The sequence below is a fragment of the Carcharhinus amblyrhynchos genome, chromosome 24 (genome assembly GCF_965287045.1).
Source record: "Carcharhinus amblyrhynchos chromosome 24, sCarAmb.v2.hapA, whole genome shotgun sequence".
Classification (NCBI taxonomy): domain Eukaryota; kingdom Metazoa; phylum Chordata; class Chondrichthyes; order Carcharhiniformes; family Carcharhinidae; genus Carcharhinus; species Carcharhinus amblyrhynchos.
In genome coordinates this window covers 3,642,329-3,663,321 of record NC_137347.1, presented here as the reverse complement: position 1 = coordinate 3,663,321, position 20,993 = coordinate 3,642,329, and the positions used below count along the sequence as shown (strand labels likewise).

At 41.6% G+C, this 20,993-nt stretch overlaps 1 protein-coding gene across 5 annotated transcripts in view; it reads left to right on the top strand.

The window, feature by feature from the left end:
* Positions 1–20,993, top strand: part of adgrb2 (adhesion G protein-coupled receptor B2) — a 930,376-nt gene that overhangs the window by 530,765 nt on the left and 378,618 nt on the right. For all 5 annotated transcript variants that reach the window (XM_080211622.1, XM_080211621.1, XM_080211620.1 and 2 more), the window contains one exon: positions 7,514–7,660. In XM_080211622.1, the coding sequence (XP_080067748.1) occupies positions 7,514–7,660 (147 nt within the window). The remainder of the gene's footprint in view (positions 1–7,513; positions 7,661–20,993) is intronic.

Here is a 20,993-nt window from a genome sequence, read left to right as displayed (position 1 = left end):
TTGACCCTTCAAGGCCTCAAGGATCATGTGACCTATGGTGCAGGTGCCAACCCTATCAACCCAAGATGAGGAAATTCTTGTAGGCTCCATCCCCACAAAGCCAGAATGAGCCATTGCGAACAAGGGTCAGGTACCAGAATGTGGAGTTTTGGCAAAAGATAAGCCAATACTGGGTATTGGGAGATTTCTCCGGGGCATACCAACGGACATGACAAGTCTGACTGAGATGTGGACCCCCTGAGGCCTACTTGGTCTGCACGCCTGGACCAATCCCCACGGTTACTAAGTCCTAATCCCTTGGGATAGATGCTGTCAGAAGGCTAGATGGTAACAAGACCATTGAGGGGGAGGTTGTGTGACCATTGGCAATCACACTCATCCTTGGGACAGTGGAGTTCAGCCTCGGATGTGGGGGGTTTGAGCGATGCATGAAGGATTGTTAGTCGTGCAATCCCTAAAGGATGTTATAGGACCGGACTAATTGTGGAAGCGAAACCAACAGGCTTCCTGGTAGTCATAGTCAGCAAGATAAGTTACGGAGCTCAGTGGAAGACTACCCATCCAAATAGCCCCATGGCTATAATTTCTCCTTACACACAACCAAGCTGGTGTCTTAATGGCCACAGGGGTAGGGTGTTGCCTCCAGATAGGCACATGTTCGATGAGAATCACCGTAGCTTCCACAGACCACTCAAGGTTTGAAGTGGGAGCACAAAAATGCATTTTTGATCAGGCAGGGGGGCAGGGAGGTGAGTACAGATCCAACATTGGATCTGGTTGCCCTGTGAAGCAACAGCCTGCATTCTTCAACTCAAGGAATTGCTAATCCATGTCTCTGCAGAGGGTAGTACAATCAGTGACAATTTTTAAAAAATCACATTTCAAACAGTATCAAGTCTTGTTTAAGTTTCTTCTTCTGAGGGTGCCCACTTGCTGTGGCTTGCATGTATCCACCAAGATTTCCCTTCCACCTTCACGACTGTGTGAGTTGTCAGCAGGACATGCTAAGATCCCTCCCACCAAGGTTCCAGGCAGCTATTCGGAAAGTCTTAATGAAAACTAAGTCTCTTGCTTGGTTGGTATGGCAGCCCTCACTGGTGACTTGCTTCTGAGCCTCGACGACCTGGGAATGCAAATCTTTAAGAGAGTTGGTTAGCGCTATACAATAGTCTATCATTCCTTCATCCATGGAATGGATATTCATTTGTTTAATAGTGAGAGGTGGAGAGATAGATAAGCGCATGGACAGTCCCATTACAATCTCATAAAGTATCAAAGAGGTAGTAGAATTGGGATGAGAGCGCATGACCATGCGGGCCAGAGGCAGGGCTTCAGGACATTGTCATTAGATAGTGTCTCAGGAACCCCGGATCAAGGAACATATTTACGTAACAGTACCTTAGCTACAGTAACAGCGTCATTCTTTCTAGTTGGGCATGCTTCTACCTATTGCGAAAATAAACATACAATGACAAGTACATAGCTATATCCCATACATTTGGGCATTTGTATAAAGTCAATTTGCAGCTGCATAAAAGTGTACAGTGTGGGCCTACTGCTGCAGCCACTGGTGACAGCTTTCCAGATTTATTGCAATGGCAGAGTAGGCATTGAGCAGCAACTTTTCCTGCCAAAGTGGAAAATCCTGGTGCTAACCTTGGCTGCTGCACTATCCCCCCTTTTCCAGCTTGGTAAACTTATGTAACATGCGGGCAAACAATGGCAGGAGTGCTACAGTAGGATCTCACTCTCTGAAATTGGGTGGGTACAGCCTGGGAGAACCCATTTTACTCATGGACATGACAGATACAAGGCCTTATCATAGTTTAGTAGCACTAATACAAGTACAGAGGCTACAGCGGCCTTTGAATCAAGGAGGGATTGTGGGATCTTCTGTATGATTTGCCCAGTTAAAAGGTTTCATTTCAAGGCATTTCTGCCTTATGTAACTAATTGTGCTATGCTTTAAGCTAATTTAAGCTAATTTGGCCATCTCAACCTGGAATTCTGGGTCCAGCCTAAGAATTTAGCTGCATTCTTTGGAAGTACAATGTAAGGTATACAAGCTTGCTCATGGCCACCAAAGCAAGTTGTGCCTGCACACAATTTTCATCAATATAAGCATTCAGTTACTATCGACACAGATTGATGTTTTGAGTTGTTCAATCCAGTGCTGGCCTTTGGTGTCACCTCTGTCTCTGTCTCTCAAGTAATCCCCATTTCACTGGGGAAAGAAAGTCCCGAAGAATGTGGTCAGAGGCCAAGGGGAGGGCGAGGTCCTGGAGGGGATGGCTGATTTCACTGCGTGGAATCCATGCATGAACCTATATATGTATTTCATAGAATCTTTGTAGCAGTGGCACTGAACTTTTGACACAAACTGATAAGCATTATGGCAACAACTGAAATTAACACCATATAGCTCTTATTGTGGATCCTGGATGATCTCAAGAATGTCTTGTTGTTGGTAAAAGATACCTCTGAGACCAGTTGTAAGTTAAAGTACAAGTTTATTCAAAAGCTTTTGGGAGATATACCTGGTACCTAACAGTGCTTCTCCAGGCTTCTCTCTGAACACAAATTAAGAGCGCATACTTATATTCTCTCTCCCCCCCCCTCACGTATGCATCTTCTCATTCTCAGAAGGTTCCCAGGCTGTGGTTTGTCCTCCATTGTGGGAACATGGCTGCCTCGGTGTTTCTTCATGGTTATCTCAAGGACGTAATTGTCAGTGATGTGATTAGCCTTAGCTAACATACAGGCTGGCAAAGCAATTTTATGTTCATAAGTTGTATAGCATATAATATGTTGGTACATGACACATAAGCAGTACATAAAGAATATATATGAATATATTTATGGCATGCAAGCTTCACTATGTTAGGCAGAAGTCCACGAAATTAAAGACACAAGCGTTTTCTGAATGTACTATCATAAACTTGTGTACAACAGCAAGGACAGCTACAGCCTCGATGTCTCTACCTAGATCTTGCATCTATCTGAGATACATGAAAACAAGCCGGATACAAGTTGTACAATACTTTTTACCATTCTCCACGTATTACAAAGTTCATTAACCCAGTCCCTACTATGGTCTATTTGGATTAACCCTTAATATGCTAATAACAGGAGCTTATTTTAACACTTAAAAAGATATAACTCAATTGATTTGATACGTGACACAATTTGGCACTATTTATAATTTCAACTGCAACAAGACTGACAAGTACCTGAATAAATTAAATAATCAATGAAATGAATTTATGGGGAGTGTGTAAAATGGGTATTCACAGTTCACCACCAGTTACATCTCTCTCCTGACTTTGAGAGGGCGGTAAAATGAGCAGCAAATCCAACATCACTCATTTTAGGCAAATGACAAAAGTCAAATTGCTCCCAATCTTTCAATATTGAGCATCAAGAGGAAACATTTTTGTACTTATCATGCTATCACATTTGTTCCTCAGATTGTTTCATTGTATTTATTTATACACACCAAATATTTATTTCATTCTCTTAATTTTGGTGTTTTCCATTTAATTGATTTTATACATTTAAAACTAAATTATTACTCTGATTATTTATTTTTGTATTTATGTTTGATGTTTAAGATTAGGATACAGTTTTGATTCCCATGGGGATCTGAATAGCCAATTTACTGAGCAATCCCGTTCCCCAAATGACTGCATATTTTTTCTTACTGTAATCGTCTTTTCTGTAATAGCAGTTATAAACATTTGTTCACACATTAAATGTTCACACATAAAGATAAAATTATATACATCAAATGCAAGAATTAAAATAATCAACAAAGTAAATTACCAGCTGTATTAAATTACAATTTCATAAACCTTACAAGAGTTACTGTTGCGAAAATAAAGACAGACTTCGCTGATAGCTAGCAAATGAAAATTACATTCCAAAATAATACTGGCTACTGATAGCAACACAGCAAAACTGAAGCTTTACAAGGCCAAGAAAATCAAAACAAGCAAAAAAATGCCATCACAGAAATAACATTACACAGCAAATTGTACAAATAAATTCGATAATATTTTAAGCAGCAAGTCACATATTGACATTTATGGCTAAACTAAATGCCAGTGCATGGTAAAGGGAGTTAGTGGGGGAGGCAGGGCGGTATGACTGAAGTCTATGGATTTGGTCCCGGGACCAGTGTCCCTGGAGACTGCAGGTGAAACAGGCAGTTGTGTCGCTGCCTCAGCCAGCTGATTGCCTTATCCCAGCCCGTGTCCTCCACCTCTGCCCAACTGGCCGGCATATCTGTAACTTTATTTCTCGATTTTAGCTTCTGCTTTTGGAGCTGGCATTTGCAGTGCTGGAGGGCTCTAACAAGCTTTGTCAGATCCTGTCTTCCCCCTCATCCAACACAAGTCATTGCAAACATTTTCTTCAGATCAGGATGCAGCAAACCTGGTATAAGAGTATTCACAAGCACTGACATTCCAGCGTTTTGAAATATACCCAAACAATTCATGAATGTTGTGCAAAACTTCTCTACATATACATTCTTATCAGATTCCTGTACCATGCTATGTATCCTACGCCAATTACATTTAGAGTGCAGACTATTAAAATACAGCCTACAGAAGAAAAAACTAAGGGAACTAAGGGTGTTCCTCGGGGTCTGGGAAAGGCACAGAGGGGCAGTTGTCACATCGGGGGGAGGGTGGTTTGGGATGAGACGGGGATTCTTGAAGATGCAGCTGCGACGAATCCTGAGGGGCTCGCAGCTGCGGGGTGGGGGTGATAGTGCTGTCAGGGACATCAGCAGGGAAGTCGACCCATATGGAAGTGAGGGGGTTTTGTGTGGCCTCAGCTGGACTTGACTGTGGATCTGGTAAAGGAAGGTACGGGGGCGACCAATCTTCCTCCTCATCATCCTGTTCAGCAGGGAGTGATTTTTTTTTGTTTGTTTGTAAGGACGCTCTGCAACCAAAAACTTGGCATTAACATCTCCTTAGTTACCAACAATTCCTTAGTTACTCAAATGTTTTAACATTCTCTAAACCCCTTCTCCTGGACTCTTCTGCATCTCCATTCGCCACTGGATATATGCAGACTACCTCACGTCTCTCTTACCTTTCTTTTCCTTGACTCTGTGCCCACTTCACCCATTTCAGAATGTGGCTCATGCCCATAGTGCACACACATGTATGCACTAGGTGTTCCTTTTGAAGGAGACTCATGCGCCTTACCTAACGAATTTCCCATGATCAAAGAGGGGATCTGTTCTATTCTGCCGGCCGACGTGAGACACACAGATAAAAAATAAAATCACACAAACAAAACAGTCAAACTAATAAAAAAAGGCTAACAAAGAGTTAAAACATTACGATTCTAGCAGCGTGAGATCATCTGGCTCAGCACCATCATGTGGCCGAACAGGGTATAACAGCAAAAAGATTTGAATCAATTTGGAATTAGTTAATCAATCAAATCGGGACTGCAGTTTTCCAAGGACCTGAACCCTGAAAAAAATGCCTATACAGGGGCTACAATCTCCAAACCTTAGCTGTACCCTCAAGGGACTTGAACCCTCGCCACTACCTGCTTACCCCGGTAACATCCACACAGGACAGCGTATGTATTCCCCTAGTCAAGTTGACTCAATACTCAAAAATCAGGCAGCTGCGGTCTCCGAGCCCTTGATCGGTGAGGCACCACACTTCCTTCCATGTAGACACTCCAGGGATTTGCAATGTCAGCAGAACCTCCAAAAACTGTTAGCGTTCTCTTGGGTAACAGCAATCTAAAGGCACACTTAGTCAACTCTTAGCAGAGACTGACTTCTTTCGAAGGTCCCTAAGCTGGTAAACATTTTCCACTACTGTACAGAAAGGCATGCATTTTTAATTTGAACACAACTTCTGCACAATTTAACTTCCAAACTTTGAAACTTCAATCTGAACTTCTTAACTTACACAGATGCTTGGTGGTCCATCAGGTTTAATTCCTATTTGATTTTCTAGTCATATGACCTGTTATGAGCCAGGTCAGAACTTCAAGGTGTTTTATGAAGTCGGCCTAGACCACAAGTTTTGCACTTCTAGTTTGGTACATGTAAACATAAGATGTTTCATTTCAGGTATGTTTCAAGTGACTCACTAGGGAGCTGTTCTCAAACAAAGTTTATTTCAAAATACAGCTAACATATAACAAAACAATTAGCAGTAACTTTTACCAATTACAAACAAGAAAGAAAACATAACCATGATATAGTATATACCTTGACAGCCAAATACACTGTTCCAACCAAACATGCCTACAAATATACATCCCTTTCTTGGCTTAGCACAGAAAGCAAGTGTGCTCATGTGATGTTTGATTTTGCAGCTTTGCAACACCTGCTGTGAATCAGTCCTATGGATGGCGAATTGAAACTCTGACTTTCCAGTCCTGGAGCTTCCAGCATACGGGGCGGCCCACTAATTGGTGCTGCTGTCTCACAGAGACCGGGGACCCGGGTTCAATTCCAGCCTCGGATCATTGTCTATGTGGAGTCTGCACATTCTCCCTATGTCTGTGTGGGTTTCCTTTGGGTGCTCTAGTTTCTTCACACATTTCAAAGATTGCAGATTAGGTTGATTTGCAATGCTAAATTGCCCCTTAGTGTCAGGGGGACTAGCTCGAGTAAATGCATTGTGTTATGGGGATAGGGCCTGGGGGGATTGTGGTCAGTGCAGACAAGATGGGCTGACTGGCCTCCTTCCACACTGTAGGATCTTATGATTCTACCTCAAGGCAGAGAGACAGCCACTGCTTGCCTCTAGTTTCTAGCTATCAAACCACCCACAGCAGAATCTTCCAAAGAGAGAGGCAAAAAGGATTGCTTCCTGTCTGCAGTCTAAATGGTTTCTAACAAACTAAAGCTAACCCTTGGATTTTCCCTGAGGAAAAAAATACAGTCCCAGGATATCATCTGAACAATCAATGATTCTTCGCCCAGTAATTCAGAAAGGGTCACAAAACTCCAGGACACTGCATTATACTCAGATTGAAAATCAACAAGATGCCCATTATATTGCTTCAGCAACAATAAAACGTATGGGTACGGACATCATGGTGCCAAAACCAAAAATGTCAGACCAGCTTAAAAAGCCGCAAAGAACATGGTTAAAATGCATTTCTTAAAAGGCACAGTATCATGGTTTGTGAAGCCATTTCTGAGTGCATTTACAAATCAATTATTTTTGCTGTGGGCCATGGAGTTGCACACAAGCTAGATCAGTAAGGACAACATATTTCCTTCCCCACAGAGCCTTAGTTAACTGGATGGGTTTTTAACAACTTGGTCATCATGAGACTAGTAATTCCATATTTTTATTGATCGAATTTAAATTCTATCTTTTGCCATTGACTGGATTTGAACCCGGCCTCTGGATTATTAATCCATTGACAATACCACAATGTCACTGCATAAGAATCTGTGATGCCAATTAATACAATTTCAGTGAGATGGGATCAGTAACTTTGTTTCTGTTCTTTTCAGTTACTAGTATTCAACGAGAACCTGTGTCCGCTGTGTCAAGTGATATCAGCTTCCCAATGAAAGGCAGGAGAGGAATGAAGGATTGGGCAAGAAACTCAGAAGACAAACTTTATATTCCAAAGGAGGTTTTCATGCTTTCTTCTTCAGGTACCTGCAATTCATGTTGTTACTAACCAATATTGTTACTGTGATACCATGGGCTGATGAGCCTATCCTTGTCCCTGTCTCTCAGAACTTCATAGACCCCGTAATCAGTTGAAATCTTTCTTCATTTTTATTAAATAGTCTGTTTCATAAAACATCTTCTGCATTAATCTGTAGAAAAATGTTAGTCCAAAGGCACTGCCCAGTGATATGTTTCATATTCAAATCAGATGAGAGTATTTCACTGTTTATTTTCATGCAAGGCTGCCAGCATGTGTAATACTGTTCCCTACATTTCACATAATCAGTGCTGTAGCTAGTAAGAACAGGCATGATATAGTGGCTGTCAACAAAAACAGGTTCTTAGATAATTAATTTATTTGCAGTTTATTGGACTACATTTCAATAGAAAGCAGAATATTGAAGAAACTGGAAATCTGAAAAAAATTTAAAATTTTGGAAATACTCAGCAGCATAGGCAGCTTCTTTGCAGAGAAAGAGAGTTAACAGGCAGCATTCTCCAGTCTTGTTCATGGCCAGATCCATTGTGAACAAGAACAGAAAGTTCGGTCTTCCAGCTAATAATCCATTAATTTTGATATCCAGATCAGGGATTTTGATTTAAAGCAAAGCTCATCAATTAAGGGCCAACCCATCCAGTCAGTAACATCTACCAAGATTTCCTGCCCAATCATGTTACATATTTGAGATAATGAATTTCTCTCGATCCCACTCTTACATGCCCCTTCCAAGGGAGAATATCACTGGCTTGCTGTTGGGGCAAAAGGGAAATCAACATTGTTTACAATGAAGCACTGACAAGTTTGGAATTGCTGGTCAACACCTTCTCCGAAGCATATGAGAAAATGGGTCTTTCTGTAATCAACCAGGAAACTAGATTCACGTCCAACCAGCTCCCACAGCAAAATACTCCCCCATTGATTAAGATCAGTGGTGAGATTAGTGAAAATATGGACCATTTTCCACATTTTGGGAGCTCCTCTTGAAGACAGATATAGGTGACAAAGTTCCTTGCTGCACTCAATAGATAGCAGCTCTGCCCTGGGCTGACTGAAGAAAACAATATTTGAGGATCAAGATTTAAAACCCAATCTCAATTCATGATTTACTGTGCAGCAGTGATATCTATGCTCCTATGTGCTTTTGAGATTTGGACAACCTACAGCATACACCTCAAAATGCTATTTAAGACGTGGTGTAGAGATAAATTAGGGAACTACAGACCAGTGAGTTTCACGTCAATGTTAGGGAAACTATTGGAGAAAATTCTGAAGGAGAGCATCGATTTCCACTTGGAGAGGCATGGCTTTGTTAGGAGGAGATCATGCCTAACAAATTAAATAGATTTTTTTTTAAGAGGAGGACTAGGCGTATAAATGATGGTAGTACAGTTGATGTAGTTTATATGGATTTCAGCAAAGTCTTTGACAAGATCCCAAAGACAGTAAACGTGCATGGGATACAGAGTAATTTGGTAAGTGGATTCAAAATTGACTCAGTTGTAGGAGACAGAGGATGGTGACAGCAGACTGCTTTAGTGGTTGGAAGCCTGTGTCCAGTGGCGTACCACAGGATACTGTGTTGGGTCTCCTATTATTTGTTAATTATATAAACAAAATAGATGTTGAGGAGTACGGGGTAGGGGGAAAGGATTAGTAAACTTGTGGATAACACAAAGATTGGCCAGGTAGTGAACAGTGAGGTGGGAGTGTCTTGAAGTACAAGAAAATATGGACGGAATTGTCAAATGTGCAGATAAGTGGCAGGTGGAATTTAACTCTGGAAAATCTGAGTTGATACACTTTGGAAGAAGTATTTTGACAAGGAAGTAGTCAATGACTGGCATGACACTCAGAAGTTCTGTGGATTAAAGGCACCTTGGTGTGCTTGTGCATAGATCTTTGAAGATTGAAGGGCATATTAATCGGGTGTTGAAAAAGGCATATGACACTTTTTAAATCGAGGCATAGATTACAAAAGCAGGGAAGTCATGTTGGAGTTGTATAGAACTTTGATGAGGCTGCAGTTAGAGTACTAAGTGTAGTTCTGGTCACTATATGATAGGAAAGATGTGATTGCACTGGAAAGGGTACAGAGGAGATTCACCAGGATGCTGCTTGGAAATGGAACATTTAAGTTATGACGAGAGGTTGAATAGCCTTGGGTTGTTTTCGTTGGAGCAAAGAGAGGCAACTGATCAAGGTGTACCAGATTATGAGGGGCATTGACAGAGTAGATAGTGAGCAGCTGATCCCCTTAGTTGAAAGGTCAGTGACAAGGGAATGAATACAAGTTTGAGACGCAGGAGGTTTAGGGGGATGTGAGGAAATGTTTTGTTTTAAACCAGAGGTTGGTGATGGTCTGGAATGCGCTGCCTGGTTAGTGGTAGAGGAAAATTGCCTCACATCCTTTGAAAAAATACCCAAATAAGTACTTGAACAAAGTAAAAAAGGTACAGCCAATCACGATGACAGAACTAAACTAAAAAAACTTACTGCCCTGAATTGGACTATTTCCCTCCATATTCATGTACCCATCCTGATGTCTCTTAAATGTTGCTGATGTACCTGCTTCCACCACCTCCTCTGGCAGTGTATTCCAGGAACCCACCACCTCTGCATGAAAACCTTCCCTTGCACATTTTCTTCCTCTCATCTTGAACCTGTTCTCCCTTTGTAATTGATACTTCCACCCTTGGAAAAAGCCTCTGACTATCCATCCTCTCTATGCCTTTTAATTTTTAGACTCAATCAGGTCTCCCCCCAGCCCCCATTTTTCCATTGAAAACAACCTTAGTTTATTCAAACTCTCCTCATAGCCAATGCCCTTGAGGCCAAGCAACATTCTGGGGAATCTTCTTTGCATTCTTTCCAAATCTTCCACGTCCTTCTGGTAGTGTGGCGGCAGAACTGCACACAATACTCCAAATGCAGCCTAACCAAGGTTTTACATAACTGCAACATGATTTCCCAACTCTTGTATTCAGTGCCCCAGCTGATGAAGGCAAGTGTGCCCTATGCCTTCTTAATCACCTTGGCTTCTATTTTAGGGAACGGTGCACCTGCACGCCCAGATCTGTCTGTGTGTTAAAATTCTTAAGGGTTCTGCCATCTACGTACAATTCACACCTAAATTTGATCCTCCAAAATGTATCACCTCATATTTGTCCAGATTAAACTCCATCTGCCGTTCTGTGCCCAAGTCTCCACTCTATCTATATCCTATTGTATCCTCTGACAATCCCCGGCACTATCAATCTTCATGTCATCCACAAATCTACTAATCAGACCAGCCACTTTTTCCTCCACGTAATTTATATATACAGTATAAACAACAGATGTCCCAGTACTGATCCCTGCGGAACACCACTAGCTACAAACGTACATTCCAAAAAAAAATACCCTTCTACTGCTACACTCTGTCTTCTATGACCAAGCCAGTCCTGTATCCATCTAACCAGCTCATCCTGAATCCCATGTGATTTTAGTTTTTATACCAGTTTGCCATGTGGGACCTTGTCACATACTGTAAAGTCCACATAAACTATATCCATAGCCCTTCTGTTATCAATTATCTTTGTCACCTCTACAAAAAACTCAGTCAAGTCGGTGAGACATGACCTTGCCCGTACAAAACCATGTTGCCTTTCACTAACTAGTCCATTTTCTTCCAACTGTGCGTATATCCTGTCGCTCAGTATCTTCTTCAAAAGCTTGCCACCACTGATGTCAGGCTCACCAATCGATAATTTCCTGGATTATCATAGAATGCCTACGGTGCAGGGCCATTTGGCTCATCAAGCCTGCGCCGACAACAATCCCAACCAGGCCCTATCCCCATAACCCTATGCATTTACCCTGCTAGTCCCCCTGACACTAAGGGGCAATGTTATATGACCAATCAGCCCACCTGCACATCTTTGACATGTGGGACGAAACTGGAGCACCGAGAAGAAACCCATGCAGACACAGGGAGAGCGTGCAGCTCCATTGAACGCAGGTCCCTGGCATTGTGAGGCAGCAGTGCTAATCATTGTGCCATCCTGCTTCCTTCCTTAAACAAGAGAACAGTATTGATTGTTCTCCAGTCCTCTGGAACCTCGCCTGTGGCCAAAGAGGATGTGAAAAATATCTGTTAAGGCCCCAAATATTTCTTCCCTTGTCTCCCATAGTAACGTGGGATAAATCCCATCCAGCCCTGGGGACTTGTCTACCTTAATGCAATTTAGGATACCCAACACTTCCTCCTTCAATATATTGACATTCTCTAGAATGATCAAACACCTATCCTTGACTTCAATATCCATCATGTCGTTCTCCTTGGTGGATACTAATATAAAATATTCATTAAGGATCTCACCCACTTCCTGTGGCTCCATGCATAACTTCCCTCCATTGTCCTTGAGTGGGCCTATTCTTTTGTTACCCTCTTGCTCCAAATATATGCATAAAAAGCCGTGGGATTCTCCTTGACCCTGCTTTAAAAGCTTCTAATCGCCCTCTGAATTCCACGTTTAAGTTTCTTCCTACTTTTCCTATACTACCCAAGGGCTTCTTCAGTTTTTAATTGCCTAGACATATCGTATGCTTCCTTTTTCCTTTTGACTGTGCTTACAATTTCCTTTGTCATCCATGGTTCCTAAATCCTGCCATTTCTAGCCTTCATTTTTGCATGAATATACCAGTCATGCACTTCAGTCAACTGGCCTTCAAAAGCCTCCACATGCCGGCATGGATTTTCCCACTGAAAGCCGTTCCCAATCCACATTCCCCTGTCTAATTTGGATGTATTTGGCCCTCACTCAATTAAGCACCCTCACCCGAAGGCCATTCTTGCCCTTATCCATGACTACTGAAATCTTACGGAATTATGGTCGCTAAACCCAAAATGCTCCCCAACAGAAACATCACCTGTCTGGCTCATTTCCCAATACCAAGTCCAATATGGTCCCCTCCCTGGTTGGATTGTCAACATACCATATCAAAAAGCTCTCCTAGATACATTTAATAAATTACTCTCCAGCCAAGTCCCTAGTTCTAAGGGAGTCCAAGTCAATATGGGGAAAATTAAAGTCACCCACCACAACTACCCTGCTTTTTTCAATACTTTCCAGTATCTTACTACACATCTGCTCCGGTGTCTCCTGCTGTTGGAAGGTCTATAGTCCACTCCCGACATTGTAACTTCACCCTTCTTATTCCAGAGCTCCACCCATAATATCTCTTGAAAGATCTCTCCAACATGTCTTCTCTCAACACAGCTGTGATGTGCTCCCTAATCAGCAATGCAACTCTCCAATCCTTTGTGTTTCCCTTTCTGTCTCGTCTAAAACAACAATATCTCAGAATGGCATGACGTAACATTCAAGGCTATAGGTCACGTGCTAGTAAAGGACAGGAGTTTCTCGCAAGTCAGTGCAGACTAGATGGGCCTCTTCTGCATTGTATAATTCTATGAAAGTACCACAAGCAGTGAACAAAGAACAAAGAACATCCCAGCACGGGAAACAGGCCCTTCAGCCCAACGAGCCTGCGCCACCGCATCTTCCCACACCTACCCTGCCCTGTGTTTATGTGAGTGGAACCCCTAATGTAGCCAGATTCAGAGGAGAATAGTGTTAATTTGGTACACCAATCAGCCTAAGAGCACATCTTTGGGGTGTGGGAGGAAACCGGAGCGCCCGGAGGAAACCCACGCAACCACAGGGAGAATGCGCAAACTTCCACAGACACAGGCCCAAATCCATGTATCTGCACAGCTAGCAGTGATAGTCACTGAGCTGTTATGGCGCCCGTCTGCTGGTCCAGGATTAAGCACACACAACGACACGAAGTTCTAGGCCACTCCCGGAACCTCCAAGAGCAGCCCAAGCACGACCCCTCGTTTGACAACAAGGTGGACCGACCCTGTGAAATAAAAAGACAATACGTTAACATGTAATACTACATTTGTCTTTGCAAGTTCCTCCAAATCAGGTAGTGAGAAAGGTGGTCCAACAGCAGTGTCTTTTCCCAAACCAACTTGCTCAGCTTTGAAGCAAAATCACTCAAAACAAGATCTATTGCCAGTCTTCAGTCCTTTCATTTGAAGAAAAGTCAAAAAGATGCAGCCTCAAACTCAGATGCCACTATACAGACCATAATGGAGATGCAGAACCAAGGAATTACATACAAGGCTTTTACTGGGATTAAAGCGATTCAAGCATGTATCAGCTTCCTTATTAATTTTTTATGGCTCTGATATGTCACGCATGATGTTGTCATGTCAGTAATGACTTCCCAGGCCACCTCTGCTAATCCTGTTGTGCTTTATCCTTGTAGGATAACACAGCAGGGTTTCAAACAAGCAATCTTTCTGATGCCTTGCTTCATAGAGAAATACATCTCAAACTTTATTGTTTACCCCAGAGGCCTAAAGATACACTTATCTTGAAAAAATTGAGACATTGGAAATTCAGGATTTTACCACATTAAGTTATTGTAGACCTTTAAATCCAGTATGCTACACAAGCTTAGGAAAAAAAACACAGGTTTTTGCACAAGATGGCACACTTGCAATGAGGTACATTTTGAATATCAGGTGCTTTCTGCCATGATGCTGGTTAAGGTGATCAGAAACTCCATTTGGTGGGCATGAATTATGCTGTGCCATTTTTTTACTTAAGTATTTTCCTAAGATGAAAATCCAGCTGCACAGCTTGCAGTCTATATGTGAATTTGTCCAGATTATGGGATGTTTTATGCTGTGACCCTGCAGCATGAGTAATTGGATTAAAATAATACCAAAACCATCCTGAATGTTCCAGCCAAGAGAGAGAACTGCCAATCCATTAGCCTGGACTGAATTCAAACAGCTTCCAAATGTGCATGGACTTCAGTGATTCACCCATATCCATCCACTTTATGTACACATTTTAAATTTTGTTTTCAGTGATCAATATTTAGAAAATGGCAATGGTAAGACTAATGATCAAAAGAAGGGAGAATATACATAAACCAATTTAATCAAAAGTTTTTTTTTCAACTATGCAGTGCTTTGGCCATTGAAACTGCATATTGGGAATTTGTGTCCAGTGAACAATCAGATATTTTGGTGGATATACTATTGATTTTTGATTTGTGCTCTCAGCAATGAGACCCCAAGGCAAGCACATACATTTGAAAAATCATCCCAGTGGAGTTGTGATTAAACTTAAATGTGTTTGCTATCAGAATAGGCCGGAGAAACGAGTCTTACTCCAAATAAGGAAAAACTTGACAAATTTGGAATATTTCTTTACTAGGCATTTGTCTTTAGGACCTGATCAGAGTGCAGGACCGTCACACAAAAAGAAACTGTGAAGTTGGAAGCATAAAAAGAAATTAGTGCTCAAGACTGGAGAAATCAAAGTCTATTGAGTGTTAAATTTGAGCTAATACTAAAAAGAAAAAGCAATTAGACTGATTTGCATGTTGAGCTTCACTTGTCTTTCTACTCCAAACATTAAACTTTCATGGTGATGACCATAAGAGATTTTATGACTGAAACAGACGGATTTCAGTAAGCTTCTTCTTCAATAATAAAAAAACCTTCAATGTGACTTTCAGACAGTAAGTCAGAGCATTTTTGAAATGACTATGTCATTTTAAAGAAATAATGTAATCAGTATCAGCCTTAGAGAAAACTAACAGCAAAATGCAGTAAGATTTGACATTTAACAAAACCTACTGCATCAACCCTTCAGGAAATGGTTGTCTTTTTTTGTAAGTTATAATAACAAACTGCTGTGTACACATTGTGGATGTGGAAGGTTTTAATTATTTGCAAATTAAAATGCTTAAAGCTGACATTAAAAAGTACACCATGTATATTTCTGAAATGAAAGGACTGCCTGTGAACCACACTCCCGGAAAATATTGCTCTTGAAGTGCCCCATTCCCCCCAGCATGCTTGAATTGGGTCACTGTTGGGTCACCTCACCCAATGCTTAGACACCGTTGGGTCACCCCTCAAATATTAAGGCGTTGCTGGGACACCCCTCCCAATATTAATGTTTTCTTCAAAATACACTTCAAATAATGACTAGGTCCCCCAGGCCGAAGGGCCTGTTCCGCGCTGTAATGTTCTATGTTCTATGTTCTAAGGTCCAAATGCTTGACAGCATTTATATAATGGAAAATGTTCCCATTATTTCAGAAACTGTTTCTTCACTAATACAGACCATCTGGGAAAAATTGCTGCCTAGCCAACAAACATGATGACAGACTGAGAGAAATCAAATGACTTTAGTACCCCCGGAGGTGCAGGATTCAGTTGGAAAACTTATGGTTTAGTGACCCAGATGAATAAGGATCATCAGAATCACATTTTGCTGCTGGCTCAGTTGCCCAATAATTCTGTGTAACATATTACCTACTCCTCGTTGTAAGAAGTAGGGAATGAGTCCTGCAATTACTTTGCGGCCCACAAGAGGTCCAGCTATTCAAGATAGTTACAACTTACTTTACTTTAAAATTGTTAATGATTTACCTCTCGTTAAGTGAAATGTGTCAGCAGACAAGAAATGAACACTTTAGAGCCGTAGGGCCAAATTTTCCCATTCTGCCCACCGTGGGAATCTAGAGGGCCAGACATGGGCCATGGAAAGGTCCATTGACCTCAGGCAGGGTTTTCCGGTTTTGGGATGAGCACAGCCAGAAAATCTCACCCCACTATGCAATATTACTACAATAATAGCAGTTTTAGATTCAGTAAGGTGCAAACTAAAGGTGCCTCAATCCCACCTGTAACTGTTTGGGGCAATCTCCGGGACATTACAGTTAGCTTCAGTTGCCCTTGATTATAGTGAGGAAAATCCGTCAGAGTTCTCAATCAAGTGTCATTTTAATTTAAGATACAGGTGTGAAACCGAGGATGTCAAATTGGTTGCCCATTAGATAGCCTACTTTCCTCCTACTGACTCCAATAGAAAGTGTGTGGTGTGTTGGTTGTGACTGGCTAAGGAACAATTGCTGAGAAATAGGTATGTCTGAACTATGACTAGTTTATTGGATAAACATGACTATATGTAAATATACATGACTAGCTGTCACTCCAACGATGCTTGAATACTTTTTCTTTCAACATTTGGCCATGTCATTCTTACATCATCATGTGAATATTGTTTCTCCAGTCCCACATATTAACTCTTTTAACCTGATCATCCTAATGTTGCATTTCCCCCAAGTCTTTGCACATATATGCTTTATGTTTGTATTTACATACAATCCCATCTCCTTCCAAGTATCTGAATTTAAAGATTCAATCAGTATGGAGGCTTCATGACTCTCCCTGACCATGTTCTTGTGAGACTTGGAAGATCAGTGGTCTGTCTTTGGACTTATTTGCTTTGACATGGTTGGTCCTCAATGACAGTTACAGAATCTGCTGCTTTGTTAGTCTGTGACTTAACATCTGTTTCTTCCAAATATAAGATGGATGGGTGCCTTTGAGAGATGAACAGAAGATTTATGCATTCCTCCTTGGAGTACCTCTGGAGTATGTTGGTTGTCATCCTTCTGGATAGTTGCTATTTTTCTGTCTTGTCCCTTACATGGGCCTGGATTTTAATCTTTTCTTTCTCTCTTTGCCATTATATTTTTCTTGATCACTTCTCTCTCTCGATTGGATTTTGTTGGTTTATTCCTCTCTGCATTTCATATGTTTTCTATCCTTATCTGTTGAGTTTATCCTTGTTCTTTTTAACGATTTTGTTTATTTTCTTTACTTCTGAAGTGATCACTACATATAGCATCTCGTTCATGAATTCTTTGATGGTCTGGGACTTCTGTGTCTGAAAATAATTGTTTGGGTAGAATGTGAAACTGAAGAAACCACTTGGCATCTTGGCTTTCCTCAAATTCAAGTAGCTCTGTTGTCGCAGTAAGGTCAGTGTCTTGGAACATGGAAGAGGTGGACATTGCATGGTCCTATGTATTGTTCTGGACTTGTCTAACTGCTAGCATCCTTGGCTATTGCTTTTGGTGATGGATTGGTGTGGATGCACTTACAAAGGAGTTACCACTGTTAGATGAATGTGGTATAGTAATGCTGTATTTTATCGTTTGGGGTTTTTCTTCAATACTCTCAGCGGGACCACAGAGTGATTAAGGATTGTGGGCATACTTAATACTTGTTGGTCTAATTGGTTCACTATATTTTTGGTGAAAACAAGTTTACTCTCTTCCTCTTGGTGGGCTTATTGGCCTTTGTAAAGAGTGTCAGAAAATCAGTGCCGAAATCCCAATCCAGACCTGTAGTGCAATTGGATAGTTTGAGGGGGGATCAGTTCTGGGACATTTGTTGTTCATAGTATTTATAAATGATTTGGAGGAAGGTGGTCTGAGTAGTAAATTCACAGACAATACAAAAATTGGTGGAGTTACAGATAGTGAAGAGGATTGTCAGAGGATACAGCAAGATAAAGACCCATTGGAGACTTGAATAGAGGGAGAAATGGCAGATGGATTTTAACCTGGACAAGTATGAGATAATGCATTTTGGAAGGCCCAATTCATGTTGGGACCATCTAGTAAATGGTAGAGCCCTTAGTACTTTTGACAGGCAGCGATCTGAGCATATGTGTCAACCGATCACTGAAAGTGGCAACGCAGGTGGATAAGGTAATCAAGAAGGCATACAACATGCTTGCCTTCATTGGTTGGAGCATTGAGTATAAAAATTGGCCAGATCGCACTGCAGCTGTATAGAAACTTAGTTAGGCCCCGTTTAGAATATTGTGTAAAATTCTGGTCGCTGCACTACCAGAAGGACATGGATGCTTTGGAGAGGATACAGAGAGGTTTACCAGAATGCTGTCTGGTCTGTAGAGTATGAGTTATGAGGAGAGGCTGGATAAACTCGGCTTGTTCTCACTGGAACAACGGAGGTTGAAGGGTGACTGATAGAGGTCTGCAAGATTATGAGTGGCATGGACAGAGTGGATACTCAGATACTCTTTCCTAGGGTAGAAAAAGGAAGTACTAGGGGACATAGGTTTAAGGTGCGTGGGGAAAAGTTTAGAGGAGTTGAGGAAGGCAAGTTTTTTTTACACAGAGGGTGCTGAATGTCCGGAATATGGGAGGTAGTGGGAGCAGGTACAATAGCAGCATTTAAGGGGCAACTAGACGAATGCATGAATAGGATGGAAATGGAAGGATACAGACTCCAAAGTGCATAAGGTTTTAGTTTAGGCAGGCATCATAATTGGCACAGGCTTGGAGGGCTGAATGTCCTGTTCCTGTGCTGCACTTTTCTTTGTATAACTTGAGGGAGACTTTTATACTTCTGTTTTCGTCAAGCAGGATTGGCGATGGGAGCGGAAAATTGTGAGAAAATTGCAAATCATGTTTCACGCAGGCATAAAGGCAATTGTCCCCACTCCCCCTCCCCGCCAGTGATGTAATGGGATTCTCCACATTAAATATCAGGATCCCCATTAGAATAAATAAACATCTGATTATCAGGCCTCCAAGCCTGATAACCACCCTCTCATTACATTAGCTGTTTATGTTGACATAAGGGCACCTCCAGTGTGCACCTGGCGAATAGACGCTGTAGAGGAGCTGGGGTGAGTGCATAGGTCAGAGAAGAAAGGATCGTGTCCAGGTCACTTCCCTGTGGCCCCCAGAGGGTGGCGCAAGGTTGGGGTGCAGGATGAAGAAATGTAGAGGGATATGGTGGAGGGGGTGATCTCTTTTTAACCTTTTATAGTGAGGTGACCTTTAAAAAGGATGCCCCGATCTTTAAAAAAAACTATCTTGCTGGGGCAGTTTTTTTTAAATCAGCTGGATGCCACTTTTCTTGCCCACTGCAACACTTTGCATGTTTTACAGAAAATTCCATTTGGCTTCAGGCACGATGTTACTTGCCATGATTCTTTGTCTGATAAGACCATTACACTTGCTCCTGTAAGTAGTTTGAAATTGCTGATATGTCCATTGATACAAACTTTCCAGAATATGTCTCCAGGGTCTTTGAACTCATCCAGGAAGCAGTTTTGTTTGTCTTCTTCAGATTCTTCAATTTCATTGATAAGACCATAAGACGTGGGGGCAGAATTAGGCCACTGGGCCCATTGAGTCTGCTCCAGCATTCAATCATGGCTGATTTTATTTCATCCTCATTCTCGTGCCTTTTCCCCATAAGCCCTGATCCCCTATTAATCCAGAACCCTTTTTTTCTCTATTGATAGCCATGTTTATAAAGACGTTCTCATTATTTGCTATACTTAGATGTTTTAGTTTTGAACATCTTGCCAAAGCATCCAAATCTTTTGCATTAAAAGCATTCTGCATTGCTTGCTAGAAACTGTTCATGCCTTGGGGACATTTTTGCACCATATCACTGGCATGGCTTGCTGGCGTCTTACCTTTGCTCCATATGATGATTTCTGAAATTTCTTTGGCATTATTTTGTTATGTCAAATGAGGTTTTCTGTACCAAGGTTTTTCTTCAGCTCCGAGTATGACCCTATTCTGTTTATGAACCTCTGCTTGCCTCACCAACTGTCTTGCTTTCTCCAAGGTTATGTTTTCCTTGGTCAAAGGTCAGTAGGGAGTCAGAAGGTCAAATAGGGAATCATTAGTAACACCAAATGCAAAATGGTCTAATATTCATTCTGTGTTTTTGGTCTCCATACTCACAACCTTCAGCCAACCCACACGATTCATTAATGAAAGCATCTACTGATTCTTCCACTTTTCTGGATCTTTTTGTCGAATTTGGCTTGTACTAGATCTGTTTGTTCATAAAGGCAGCATGGTGGCATGCAGCACTGCCTCACAGCTCCAGGGACTAAGGTTCGATTCCCGGCTTAGGTCACTCTTTGTATGGAGTTTGCACATTCTCCCCATATCTGTGTGGGTTTTCTCCAGGTGTTCTGGTTTCCTCCCAGAATCCAAAGATGTGCAGCTTAGTGTCAGGGGGATTAGCTAGAGTAAATGTATGAGGTTATGGGAATAGGACCTGGGTAAGATTGTGGTCGATGCAGACTCAGTAGGCCGAATTGCCTCCTTCTGCACAGTAGGATTCTATGGTTTTATATTAAAATAATTATCAAATTTGTCTGATGTTTCATTAATGCCTGTTTTTGCAGTAACATCACAATTATTCCAAGAGAGTAATGTATTGACTTGTTCAATCTCAGACTTACCATCCAATCCTGAAGCAACACGACAGCTCAGTGACTAACACTGTTTGCTGTGCAGATACATGGATTTGGGCCAGTGTCTGTGGGAGTTTGCGCATTCTCCCCGTGCTTGCGTGGGTTTTGTCTGGGTGCTCCGGTTTCCTCCTA